Source organism: Mustela putorius, unplaced genomic scaffold, assembly GCF_011764305.1.
Source record: "Mustela putorius furo isolate JIRA1106 unplaced genomic scaffold, ASM1176430v1.1 tig00003871_pilon_pilon_pilon, whole genome shotgun sequence".
Classification (NCBI taxonomy): domain Eukaryota; kingdom Metazoa; phylum Chordata; class Mammalia; order Carnivora; family Mustelidae; genus Mustela; species Mustela putorius.
The window spans coordinates 14,435,631-14,449,397 of NW_025422023.1; the positions used below are offsets into that span (position 1 = coordinate 14,435,631).

Genomic DNA, 13,767 nt, shown 5'->3' on the forward strand with positions numbered 1-13,767 from the left:
GGTGGCCGGTTGAATCCCAATTCTCCCCAGTGGATATACCCGGCCTGCCCCGCCCCTACATCTGGGGTCCACAAGCAAGTTCTTCTGGGAGGAGCAGGCCCTTACAGGGATGACCTCTAGAGGACGGGGCGACACTAGCACACGCATTTTACCGACGAGGACACGCAGTGGCACCTGTCGGTCTTCTGGGAATTACAGATTAAAGCTCCCTGCTAACCGCGATCTCGAAGGCCCACTGGGACGGCTGAGATGAAGACTGATGGCACCAGGGTCGGCAAGGGTGGGGACGGTGGGTGCCTGCGTGGGCTTCCCGCGGGAGTGCGGTGGCTCTGGAAAACTGCTGGAGGGTCTGTGAAAGGGAGGCACAGCCGGGTGTCCTCCTCCTCGGTGTGTATCTAATGAGATGCGTACCACGGGTCATGAAGGACAGGGACCGAGTGTTTATAACAGAGTGGTAGTGACCCGAATGTCTGTCAGCGGTAGAGCGGGTTTTGTACGTGGGAACACGCAGAGCTGCTCCTAACGTGTCGCAGAAATAAGCGACTTCTTCAAATGTAACGTTGAGTTTAAGCGGCCAGACAGGAAAAACGATCCCGCTTATACGATGTTCAGAAGTAGCAGAGGGCGTCAGCGGCCGGGGTTCTGGCTCCAGGGAGGAGCTGAAGGGCAGTGATTGGGAGGCTCCCAAGGGGCCTCGAGATGGGGTCAGTCGTGGTGATTCCGCACATGTTCTGCTTCGGTATCTGTTTATTAAGGAGAAGCTTAATGGTGTGACCCAAATGTGTTAAAACAATTGTGTGCGAGAGTGTACTTGAGAACAGAATAGATGGTTATGGAGGCACCTCCAGGAAAGAAGGGGAACAGAGGCGCCCGCACAGCTGAAAAGTGGCTGGTTTCAGGCCCACATCACGGTCAAGGCCATGGCTCTGAGCTCAGCTCTTCACTGTGCACCTGCAGCCTATGCTTCTCCTGAGTGGTCACAGGGTGGCTGCCACAGCTTGTCTCTGTGCCTACGCTTTATTAGTATTATTAGTATTATTATTATTTTAAAGATTTTATTTATTTATTTGACAGAGATCACAAGGAGGCAGAGAGACAGTCAGAGAGGGAGAGAGGAGGAAGCAGGCTTGCTGCCGAGCAGAGAGCCTGATGCGGGGCTCGATCCCAGGACCCTGAGATCATGGCCTGAGCCGAAGGCAGAGGGTTTAAACCACTGAGCCACCCAGGCGCCCCTATTAGTATTATTATTAAAAGATCTATTGACTTATTAGAGAGAGAGCATGTGGACTTGAGTGGGAGGGGCCGAGAGAAGGAGAGAGAACTCAAGCAGACTCCCTGCTGAGTGCAGAGCCTGACGTGGACTCGATCCCAGGACCCTGAGATCTTGCCCTGAGCTGAAATCAAGAGTCAGAGTCTCAGCTGACTGAGCCCCCCAGGCGCCCTGGATGTGGGAGCATTTTAAAAGCCGGAAAGTACCATATAGGATCTATTTCTTCATCTGTTCCCTTATTGCTCATCTATGGACTCGCTTAATAAAAATGTGACGTCACGTGGTGGGCGCAGTGGGGGGCTGGCTCGGAACGTGGTGGGCGCAGTGGGGGGCTGGCTCGGAACGTGGTGGGCGCAGTGGGGGGCTGGCTCGGAACGTGGTGGGCGCAGTGGGGGGCTGGCTCGGAACGTGGTGGGCGCAGTGGGGGGCTGGCTCGGAACGTGGTGGGCGCAGTGGGGGGCTGGCTCGGAACGTGGTGGGCGCAGTGGGGGGCTGGCTCGGAGGGGTCTCTCGCCGGGTGCTGCTGGAGCTCGGGGTGACCGACCCGCCTTGCGCGTCCGGTCAAGCTTCCGGAAGAAATCCCATCGAGGAGATGCTCGAGGGATGAGCAGGACGTGCCCCGGTCAAGCTGGAAAACATCTGGGGAAGAAGCAAGGAGGGAACCTTTCTGACGCGGAACAGAAGAAGCACTGACTAGAAGAGAAGAACGTTACCAGTTGGACATCATGGAAATTCAAGCTCCTGCTGTGTGAGACAAAAAGGCCACAGATTAGGACAGTGTCCTCATCATGTGTATTTCCTGTGTCTAGGCACAAAACTTGTGTCTAGAAGATGGAGCCATAAAACGTACTAGAAGGACAAACAACCTGATTTAGAAAATGGGCCGAAGATTTGAACAGACACTTCACTGAAGAAGAGAAGTGGGGCAGACGGGTGCGCGCGCGCGCGCGTGTGTGTGTAGGGGTGGGTGGGGGCGCTCATCGTTCCCAAGCAGGGACATGCCGTCAGAGCCACTCAGTAGAACGGCTGATACTGTTTTTTTAAAAGGTTCTTTTTTAAAAAGATCTTTTCTTTTAGGAGTTTTTTTTCTTTTTAAAGTTGTATGTATTTATTTGACAGAGTAAGGCACAGTGGGGGGGGACATAAGCAGGGCAAGCGGGAGAGGAGGAAGCAGGCTCCCCGTGGAGCAGGGAGCCCGACGCAGTGCTCAAGCCCAGGGCCCTGGGATCGTGACCTGGCTGAAGCGACTGAGCCGCCCGGGCGCCCCTGTTGAGCGTCACTTATGGTTTGCTTTCCTCTTTTTTCTCCCGCCTTCTCGTGTCCTTCTATTTCCTAAGTTCTCCATATGACTGAAATCATATGGTATTTGTCAAAGATTTTATTTTATTTTATTATTTTTTAAAAAGATTTTATTTGGCAGAGAGAGAGAGAGAACAAGCAGAGGCAGACAGAGAGGCAGGCAGAGGCAGAGGGAGAAGCAGGCTCCCTGCCGAGCAGGGAGCCCGATGCGGGACTGGATCTCAGGACACTGGGATCATGACCTGAGCCGAAGGCAGCCGCTTAACCAATGGAGCCACCCAGGCGTCCCTTTATTTTAGTTTTTAAAGTAATCACTGTACCCAACTTGGAGCTTGAGCTCACAACCCTGAGGCCTAGAGTCCCATGCCCCGCCGACTGAGCCAGTTGCGCACCCCCAAGAATGGCTGGTATTTAAGGAAGGACACTAGTCCGTGTCAGGGAGGGCGTGGAGCACTGGAGGCTCGCATCCACGGTTAGCTGGAACGGGAGAGCGTACGGTCGCCCTGCGGAAGGTCTGGCAGCTTCCTAGGAAGTGAGACGCGCCTGCACGTGAGCCCGACAGTGCACTCCTAGCCGTGGAACCACGAGAAATCCAACTGCATAGCCATGAAGACCTCAGACGAGAATATTTATAACAAGCCTTATTTACAATAGCCCCAAACTAGCACCAGCCCAGACGTTCAGCACCCAGGAGGCTTCCCGGCAGGGTGCCCATCCGTCCCGTGGAATACTGCTCCGTAAGCCAAAGGGGTCGCTGCCGGCTCGCACTTCTGTTCGGATGAACTCAGACCATAGGCTGAGTGGAGACAGAGCCCCCCAGATGATTCTGTGTTCGTGACGTTCTAGCCCAGGCCTCAGTGCTCCCTGGGCTCTCTGCTCGCGAGTGTGGGGGTGGATGGCTGTGGGCACAGCGAGGGTTTGGTGTCACAGAGATTCCCTGTCGTTTCACTGGGCTAGTAGGTGCACAACTCTGTGCCCTCGTCCGGGGTCACGGAGCTATTTACTTAAAAGGGGCACATTTTATATGTGCTATCTCAATAATGTTGATTTAAGAGGGAGAAACAAAGAAATAAAAACACCAGGGCGTGTGGCCCAGAGTCTGGGCCCTTCATGTCACCCCGGAGCCACCTGGCCTGTCCGGATTTGAGTTCACTTCCTGGACTGGGGCTGGGGCTGTGGCTGCTGGGCGCCCAGCGGTCTTTGCAGAGAGGAGAACACTGGTGTAGGGTAGCTGACAGCCTGTGTGTGTGTGTGTAGTACATCCACACGTATGCACATAGGCCTCTGCTGTGTGTATGTGTGAGCAGGCACACGCACACCTGTGTTCTCTTGGCATCAGACCGTGCAGATCTCGGAATCCTTTGGGGCACACGAGGCATCTGGAGCCAGGGGCTCGTGTCAGACCTGCTTCAGAGGAGCAGGAAGGCTCAGCCTGCCTGGGGGCTCCGCTCTGGTGCCCGTGCCGTGGCCGAGTCCGGTGTGGCTGGCCCGGCACAGGCTGCGCGCGTCCTAGCCTTGGAGGCCAGTTCGCTGATGTGTTTGACATCTGCTTCCGTTCTCACAACTCGCGCCTGCTCCCCCGTGTCCGGTTTCAGAGCGCCACGTCGGAACGGCGAGTCCGGCACTAACCAGGCAAACTTTTTGTTTTTGTTCCTTTTCTCACCCAGGGTTACCTTCCTGCCAATGTGGACCGAAGACCAGCCACTCTCCAGAGAAAACAGAAAGAATATTTTGCTTTTATTGAGCACTATTACGACTCTCGGAATGATGACGTTCACCAGGACACCTACAGGCAGGTGGGCTCCTCTCCTGTGTCTCATGTTATGTGAAGAACTTTGATTTGGGGATGATCAGTAGGAGGGTGTGTTCTCTCTAGCATGGCCCTACTCGGGTCACCGGTTAGTGTTTTCTCATGGTTAAACTTGAGATAAGTAATGGTGTGCTTCTAATAGTGGTATTACTATAACCATAATAGTGGTATGCTTATCTCTGGCTCCTTTTACAAAAGGGGAAAGGGGGTTTTTAATTGGAGTTTTAAAACATGCCTCTGACATCCCTCGCCAGGACCCAGAGACCTGGCTCGGGAGCGGGGGCCCCTCTTGGCTCCGTGAGCTGCTGTCCGGCCTGAAAGCTCGGGTCGATCAGAGCAGTCTCTGTGGGCTTCGTGGGCTCTGGACCTCTGAGGCACTGAGGGATGGGCTTAGACGGGGGAGAGCTGTGCTTGTCAGCTGGATTCGAGGGCACACGGTTCAGTCCATAGCAACACTGTGGCCACTTAATAGTTTCTGCTGTTTAGTTTAATGCAAAATGGGTATAATTATGGCTTCTTGAGCAGTCCATTGACAGACGGTGTGTATAATGGGAAAAGTACTTAAAATTGATTTACAGTTCACAATACATTCAGAATTTGCTATTAGAATAGCTCTTTGAGGGCTTTGGCATTCTCTCTCCTTGTAATGTGTGAGAATTCAGAATGGTTTGTGTTGCATTCATTCATTCTCTTATTTATTTTTGTGCCGCATTTAAACAAAAAGTAGGTTTTTTTTTTTTTTTAAAAGATTTTATTTATTCATTTGACAAAGAGAGTGTGTATAAATAGCGGGAAGGGGCAGGGGGAGATGGAGAAGCAGGCTGTCCACTGAGCAGGGAGCCCAGCGTGGGGCTCAATCCCAGGACCCTGGGAACGTGACTTGAGCCAAAGGCAGATGCTTAACTGACTGAGCCACCCAGGTGCCCCCAGAAAGGTAGTTCTACTCACTGGTAGCCCTGCCTCCGTTTTCAGAGATCAACGTCTGACTTTCCTGAGCCGTGTCAGTACCCAATATTTCCTTGTGGAAATCCTACTTCTAGGTGAGGGAGCCTTGCCAAATTTTTCTGCCTCAGATGTGGGCTCACCGCATCTCCTTTTCATTTTGGTGTCGATCTTTCAGAAGGTCTGAAGCCAGGCCTTCCCTCTGACTGATCACCAGAGCTGCTTCCGGTTGTGCGGGTTCTGGGGGAATGTCTTCCTCACGGACGGGTACAGTGGAGCTTGGGAGGAGGACGTCGTGCGTACGCGAGGACCAGGGAGAGGGCAGGCAGGAGCCCACTTCTGTTGCCCCCCAGGCCCCCGGGGCGGTGCCCTCTGCCTCGGGCCCCTCTGCCCCTCTGGCTCAGCCCCAGCCTCTCCTGAGTGGCTCCCAGGGCACGAGCAACTGATTGGAGAGATTTTGCATTTGGATTTGGTGAGGGAAAGACTGGGTTTCCTGGCTTATCTTTCTCCACTTCAGTGATTTTAGGGAACGGACCAATTTGCTATTGTTTTGAATGCGTTTCTCATGAATTTTCATTCAAGAAAAAGACTTCCGAAGGACGACGCCAGCATCTATCTATAAGATTTACCAAGCTGTATTCTATTATGAATTTCATAAGGGGAAGTTAATTAAAAACGGGTTACATGCATCTTTATTCAGTTACTCTGATAGCTAATAAAAAGCTTCCGTATTATAGCGAATTCCCCAAATGTTTCCCCATTAACATAACTGAGAACAATGGAGCCCGTGGCGGTCTGGTTGGCCCGCCGGCTTTTCAGCCCCGCCTGCCGCAGCTGGACCCGGTGGGCGCTGTCTTTGCTGCTTCTGTCTGAGACACGCCGTTCCTTCCTGGCAGAGCCTGGTCTGGTCTGGGGCTTGGGCACCTGCTGTCTCCCTGCCGCCCACTCCTCAGGGTTGCCTCGCCCTCGCACGACCAGGACGCGGCGCGACTACAGGGTTGTGGCTTCCTTTCACGTCCCTCTGTGTCCTCTGTTCAGGGGCTCAGTTGTCAGGCGGAAGAAGTCCTGCCCAGAGCACGCAGAGCTGATCAGGGTCAAGGCTCATCCGCTGTGCCCTCCCTGCTCTCGGAGTTCTGCGGAGCGCCGGGGCCTCCCTACACCTCAGTCCTATACCCCGGAGCGGGTGGCCTCGAGGGGCCCACAGAGCCCCCTGTGCCCAGCCTCATGCAGCGCCACCTAGGAGGTTGGGCGTCCCCTCCTGCTGGCACAGACGGGGGTAGTTGTGGGGCCTGCTGTCCTCGCTCCTCGGCAGACGTGACAGGCTGCTCATCTGTACGAGGGGACAGACGTGGGCCTGAGTGTGATGTCGTGGGGGCAGTGTTCCGACGGTGGCTCTCGAGGACACCCTGGCACAGGGGGTGAGATCTGGCCGGCGTGCTCCAGCCCCTCGTCTGGATGGGACCCCGCCCCTCTCGGCGCTGCTGGCTGTAGGCCTCCTTCGCACAGCAGGTCACACGTACGTCTCTGCTTCCTTGGATCGGCCCCGTGTTGCCCGGAGCGCTTGAGGCCGATGGGTTCCCAGGTTGCTCTCGTCCGGCTCCTTGCCTCTCTCTCCTTCCCACCACCCTTTGTTGCTGCCCGTGGGCCATGCAGCCCAAATAGCGAGTCCACTGGCCTCCGGCTCCCTCCCGGTTCTTTCCCCTGGTTGGGGGCTGCTCGAGGGAAGAGCCCCAGGCCGGAGCCTGTTAGTGGGGAAGCAATCCCCACGCCGCAGCATGGCGCAGTGGACGGGGCTCCGTTGGCTCCCGTCACCTTGTGTGCTCTACACGGGTCAGCCTCTGGGTTAGGGCGGCACCTTCTAGACGAGGACGCCAAGCCCCAGGGCCTCAGTGACATGGCCGGGGCTGTCATGCTAGGAAGGCTAGGAAGGCTGAGTGAGGACGCTGTCCTGGTCCCGTGGGTGGCGGGGTCCTCATGTGGAGACGGGGACAGACCGGCCTTGCAGACTCCCTCTGGGCATTAAAATGTGCGCGGCCTCCTTCAGCCTCTTTGGACCTTTCTCTGGGCGATGGGGGTGGTGGCCGTGTCGGCCAGGGGTAGATACTCCTGTGGGATGTCGGGAGGCAGCCCGTGGTGCCCACTCAAGCCCTGGACGATCTTACTGGGTCGCTGCTGGCACGTGCAGGTGCTTGCTGGGCAGCGGGGGCTCTTCGCGGTAGCGCAGGGCAGGGCAGGCCGGGCTTCGCCGACACTAGCGTTTCAGGTGCTTCCTCTGGGGAGTGCCCTGGATCCCCAGGGACTCGACGAAGGGGAGAAGCATGCGGCCTGGGTGCCAAGACGCAGCTGTCACCGCGGAGAACTTGGACGCCCTCGATGCACCTGAATTGCTCCCCGTGTCAGAGGCTGGAAATCAATGTTTACTAATTGCTATGGATCATGTTGCTAAAGAGCTAAGGGCCGCTCTCTTGCTAACCGCGAGGCCGCTGTTCGGTTGGGAAGCGTCAGGCGAGCCTTCAGCTGGGACTGGGGGAGCTCCATTCAGGTCAAAGCTGCCACCACGTCTGCAGTTGAGCTTGTGTTCTCAGGGTGGGAGCGGCCCAGAGTCTGGAGTAAAGGCATTGCTGTTGCTTTAACTGCTGCTCTGACGCGTGCTTGCAAGGACGTTTGTTGTCTTGTAAAATGATGCATCTTCCTCCTGCATCTGCAGATCCACATCGACATCCCTCGCATGAGTCCGGAAGCACTGATTCTTCAACCCAAAGTGACGGAGGTAAGAGCCGGCATCTGGGCGTGTCCCTCTGTTGGGGTGGTGGGCTCCCCCGGAACTCGGGAGGCGGTTGGTGCAGTTGGGGTGCATGCCTGCTGTGGGTTTGGGGGTAGCCTGTGGGAACATAGTCATAGGAATTGCTGGTTGTTCTTCAAATATTTTGCGTGTAATATTGATGCGTGTAAAGGACACGGGCGTGTGCAGGTAGAGAGTGTGCTCGTGTTCACTCCCACTGAGGGCTGAGAACCCCACTCACGTTGGACCCGTCATGTGGGAGCTTTTAGAGCTGCTCCCAATTCTCACCCCGCTCTCGAAAGGCCCGTAGGACGTGACCAGCCTCCTGACTCTGTGATTGTGCACGAGCTCAGCGTGCGTCCTGTGCTGTTGTGGCCAGTCCGAGTCTAGACAGTAGCGGGGGCCGCCTCCTTCCTCTGGTAGCCTTGTCCCTCGGCAGCTTGTGTTTCCCTCCGCTTTGTTTTCTCAGACTCCGCCGATCTGGTGGCCGGTTGTAGAACCGTCATTTAAATATCGCACCCTTTCTGCGGCCCTTCTCCTGCTGCCGGACGTTTGGGTGTCAGGGATCTCCTGGGATCAGGGCCTTCTAGCACGTTCTCACGGGTGCCCACAGGCAGGAGTTTCTCTGGGGCGTTGCCGAAGATAGGGACCAGTTGTGTGCTGGGGTGTGAGCCTGTGGAACCCGCAGGCCGGTGTCAGCGTGCCCCATGGTGGGCTGTGTTGCTCACGTGCTCACCCGCGGAGTGTGAGGTCTGCAGTCCGCAACCCTGCGGGGACTGCCCGCCTCGTGTCCCTGAAGCGCGCATTCTTGTCGTGGCCTCCATCTCCGTGTCTCTTGTGCCTCACGGCATAAGCACCTCTTCCTGTATTTATGGGCTTCTCTGTTCCCTCCTCTGCAACATGCTTGATTCTGTCTTCTGCCCATTTTTCTTTTGGGTTGTTAATCTAATTTTTAAAAGAAACATTTTATTTATTTATTTGACAGATCACAAGCAGGCAGAGAGGCAGGCAGAGAGAGGAAGGGAAGCAGGCTCCCCGCTGAGCAGAGAGCCCGATGTGGGGCTCGATCCCAGGACCCTGAGACCATGACCTGAGCCGAAGGCAGAGGCTTCACTCCCTGAGCCACCCAGGCACCCGTCTTGATCTTTTTATTGGCTGCTGATCTTTATATGTTACGGATTCTAAATCTTTCTCAGTTTGTGTATCACACGCATCCTCTTCCATGGTGGGGCCACTTCTCACTTCCTTCTTGGTGGCTGTTGGTGACCGGAAGTTCCTCGTTTCGGTGTGGTCAGACTTCTTCGTGTCTTTTTTATGGTTAGCGCTCCTGTGCTTTTCTTTTTTCTTTTCTTTCTTTCTTTCTTTTTTTAAAAGATTTTATTTATTTATTTATCTGACAGAGGGAGACACAGCGAGAGAGGGAGACAAGTAGGCGGAGTGGGGGAGGGGCAGCGGGCTTCTCGCCCAGCAGGGAGCCTGATGTGGGGCTCGATCCCAGGACCTTGGGATCATGACCTGAGCCGAAGGCAGACGCTTAACGACCGAGCCCCCCAGGTGCCCCTTGTGTGCTTTTCTTAAGAAATCTGCATGTACTTCACGCAGCACCTTTCGCACGCTCTCACCTGAAAGTTTCAACATTTCCTCTCCACACCTGCATGGTCCATGCGTCTGTCATTCCCAGCGGTGCACCACGCGAGGCAGGAGTCCAGCGACCTTGCCCATAGCGTGACCTGTCAGGCCTGGCCTTGTGCATGGCCTCCACCTGGTCTGCACGTGTTTGCGGCCTCCCGTCTGGGGCTCGTCCTTCTCACACTCGCACACGTGTTTCCATGGGCTCCGTTTTGTCCAGAACTCAAGGCGCTTTCCCTCAACACCACGGTCTCCAGTGAGCTGGGCTGCATGAGGCGGGTCCCTGTGCGCGGGTGGAGCCCCAGCTCCCGCTTCCCCGCGCGGTCTCCGGCCCGCATGCGCCCACCTGAGCCTTGCGGTCACCCGGCCCCAGCGTCCGTGTGCTCCGTTGCTGTTTACTGTCTGCTGGTCGTGCGGCGGGTGCTGCGCAGAGTCTGGGGGCCGGAGGGGGCCGGACCTCTCCGTGGAATACAGTCTTGTTCTCACGAGCCTGTGGATTCTCCACGTTCCGGGCTGTTCCGCTGTAGGTGTAGCATGTGCTCTGGGAAAGGTTTTGAGTATGTTTTATTAGAGTCATTCTTAATTATCGTATTTTTTGTTTCTATTATAAACAGTATCTCTTTAAAATGGAATTGTTTTTACATTTGAAATATTTGCTTTGCCTCTTAATTGCTCCCATAAATGTACTTTTAAACTTTGCTATCTGTTGTTGTCTGTTCGTTAAGTTTGTTGAACACAAATCCTGGGTTATGAAAGCAAAAGTACTCCTAGATTATAGGACACAAAGGGAGAAAATTAGTCTTCCACAGAAGTAGTCATTTTGAGACAATTCTTTTTGATTGTCTGTTTTAGCAGTTGTACCTACTGTATCCGGAACACGGGAAATAGCATACAGTTACCTCTCTTTCACTCATTTTTTTTAATGGAACATAGAGTCGGCTATAGACCTTCGGTTGATTTCATTTTTCTATTTTTCCCGACACTCGACACCTTCCGTGTAGAGCAGAGCTCACGGGCTCTGGGTTCCGGAGCTGGGGTGCAGTCCCCGTGGCTGGTGTTGATGCGTCTGCTTGTCTGTGACGTCCTGGGACCCTGGTCCCGTTGCTCTGAGGTGCCTCCCCGCCAGCAGCTGGTCTCTCTCTGCTACGGATGCTTTCTCACTTGGTGCTTGTGCGCATCCCCCGGAGCTGCAGACCCTGCCCGGGCGTGCGGGGAGTGATGCGATAAGCAGGGGCTTCGGGAAAGCTGTGGTCTTGGGATGGGCAGTAGGAAACCGGGTTCCAGTGTCTGGCATTGCAGAGGCTCGGCCCAGGGGTTTCTGCTACAGACAGCCCGTGGCCGACAGCACAGAAGGGTGTTTTGTCTCAGGCCCGAGCTTGCGGGCGGTGAGGCAGCTGCTCCTCTGGCCTCGGCTTCCCCCTTGCGGCCCCAGCCGGCGCTCCGTCTAGCTGTCTGCATCACATTTGTCTCGGAGCAGGAAGGAGAAGACGCGCAGAGAAGGACGTGTCCTTCCCTTTCCAGCTCGTTTGTAGAAGTCGCTCGCAGTTCTTTTCTTATTCCGCGTCCAGAACTGAGTCACGGGGCTGAACTTGGCTGTACAGGCCTGGGAAAATGTCACTCGGACGGTCGTCGGTCCGCATGCCTCCCTGGAGGCCGGGGCTTCTGACCGCTTGCGCGAGGGTTGTGGCACGTCTTCCGTCCGTCCACACGTTCTCTTACTCATTCAGCAGACGGCGCCCAGTTCTGCTCTGGTGCCCCTTCCCGCCTCCCCCCATCCTCTTCCTCCCGTGGCTTCACTGAGGTCTAGTGGCCGGACGATAGAATTCGCCCGTTTCAAGTGTGGCGTTCGTTCAGTCTTGATACCTGCAGGTAGGAATATGACCACCACCTGGATCGTGATCTAGAACATTCCCATCACCCTGAGAAGCTCCCTTTGCTGTCCGCCTCCGTCCCCGCTGGTGCCCCCGTGACGTGCTCCGCCGCTTTCTGTCTCTAAAGTTCCGCTTTTTCAGAATTTCCTGCAGGCGGGGTCCCACAGATCGCAGCCTTCCCCGAGCGGCTTCTCTTGGTGCTCAGACACTTGTCCCCTTTGTCCCATGGTCCCGCCAAGCCGGCTCCATGGTCTGCACGTGTTCCTCAGTGTGCTTACGGGTTCGCCAGTGCCCGCTGGCCGCTCGGGCTCTTCCCACGCGTGGGCCATCGCAGGTTTGCTGTCGGCCTTCTGGCAGAGCGCCCGCGAGGGGATGCGTCCCCCCGAGCTGAGTGCCTCGCGGGACGGCGGCTGTGGGGGCCGTGTGGGGGGTCTGCTTCGTGAGAAACCGACACTCATTTCCACGGGGGCCGTCCCAGTGCGCGCCCCCACCGGCAGGGAGCGTTCTTGCTCCGTGTCCTTGTCAACACGCGGTGTCGCCAGCCGTCTCAGTTTTTGCTGGTGCTCAGCGGTGTGTGGTGGTACCCTCCGGGGCTCCGATGTGCAGTTCCCTGATGGCTGAGGACGGTGAGCGTCTTGACATGTGCCGATTGGCCCTGTGTAGGTTTTCTTCCATGATGCGTCTGTTCCATTTTTGCTCACTGATTGCTTTTCAGACCTCTCGCTTGCTTGTTCCCTGGGCGAGCTCAGCCTGGAGGCCCTGATTTCATAGAGGCTCAGCTAGTTTGGAGGCCTCAGGACATGCCTCACGGCTGCTAGGAAGGTCTGGAAGTGAGCAGCATGGACTGCAGGGCACGTGGCCATGGCCTGGCCGCTCCCTGCCGGAGAGCAGGAGCACGAGTGAGGCCAGTAGCCTTGGTCAGGAGGTCACCGCCCCTCCCCCAGGTCCGACAGGTCTCAGGAGGACAGCAGACTATCTACCTCCAGTGCCTCAGGCAGCATGTGACACGGAGCCAGTTTTCATGGCTACCTGTCAAAGGAACACCTGACAGGATTCCTCTTTCTCTCACCATGACCTCGGAGTGTCTGGTTTCCTCTGGGCCTTCAGATCTTTCTGGAAGTTTGTCTTTTCAGAGGTGCGGTCTCTGATGACGCTCCTGTGGGATTGTGTCTGACTTCTTGTTCCTGTGGTGACTCGCTCTGTTAGTCCCCTCTGGAGGACTTTTTCGCCTCCTATTTTTTTGACTTTTTTTTTAATCTTCTGTCCAGTGTTGAACAAAGTAGATCTGTTACGTTGAAGAACACGAATTCTGAGCAGTGGCCCCATGGCTGCGGTGGTGGGTATGGCGAGTTTATTAGAAGGACCATATTCAAATACGGCCGTTGGACCTTTTCCACTGAGAAGTTCATCATCTACCGAGTGCCTTTGCCTCCGCGCTTATTACATTATCTGCCCTCTGGTTATCTGCTTCTTAGAGCAGTTTCACAAATTAGGGAAATAAGATGCTTTTTCCAATTAGCCATGCAGAAGTGATGTCTCATTACATTTCACCAGACGCAGAGGATAATGAAACATGCAGGCTTTTTAAGCCACGTTATTTATGTGCAGTTTTTAGAATTAGGGTGATGAGTTTTCCGTGGCCCTGAAGGATGGACATTTTCTAGGAGGCACAAAGCGGTGGGGCACGGGGGGCGTTCAGAGCAGGCTCCTGCCCGCGGCTGTGCACTTCCTATGCTCTCCTATGGGCACGTGTGGGCCCTGCCACCCTGCCCGCTCCTGGGCCGGTAGTAACCAGAGGAAGACCGCTTTGGAGGCTCTGGAGTTGGCTTTGGCCACCCGCGATCTGGGACCACATCCAAGTGGGTTCCTGGCATTTGTGCACGGAGCACTCTCAGCAGTGAGCTCTGCGTGGCTGACCCCTAGACCTCGGCCCGAACCGGCCAGGCCCGCCCCACCTGTTCCCGCCACGGCCGGCCCTGCAGCGCCCGTGTGTTTCCCACTGCAGCCCAGAGTCTCGCTCCCATTAAACCTCGCTTGGAGGGGCAGCAGCCTGCACGCTGGTGTCTTCCATCCCGGCTGCCTGGCACGGGTCTGTTGGGTCGACTCAGCGAACCTGTGAGCTCTCTGCCAGGATTCTGGCCGGGACTGGGCACTCGGCTCTGTC

At 55.8% G+C, this 13,767-nt stretch overlaps 1 protein-coding gene across 3 annotated transcripts in view; it reads left to right on the forward strand.

The window, feature by feature from the left end:
• TBC1D22A (TBC1 domain family member 22A) overlaps positions 1–13,767 on the forward strand; it is a 296,923-nt gene that overhangs the window by 90,945 nt on the left and 192,211 nt on the right. For all 3 annotated transcript variants that reach the window (XM_004775436.3, XM_013047255.2, XM_013047256.2), the window contains 2 exons: positions 4,237–4,365; positions 8,029–8,091. In XM_004775436.3, coding sequence (XP_004775493.1) covers positions 4,237–4,365; positions 8,029–8,091 — 192 coding nt within the window. The remainder of the gene's footprint in view (positions 1–4,236; positions 4,366–8,028; positions 8,092–13,767) is intronic.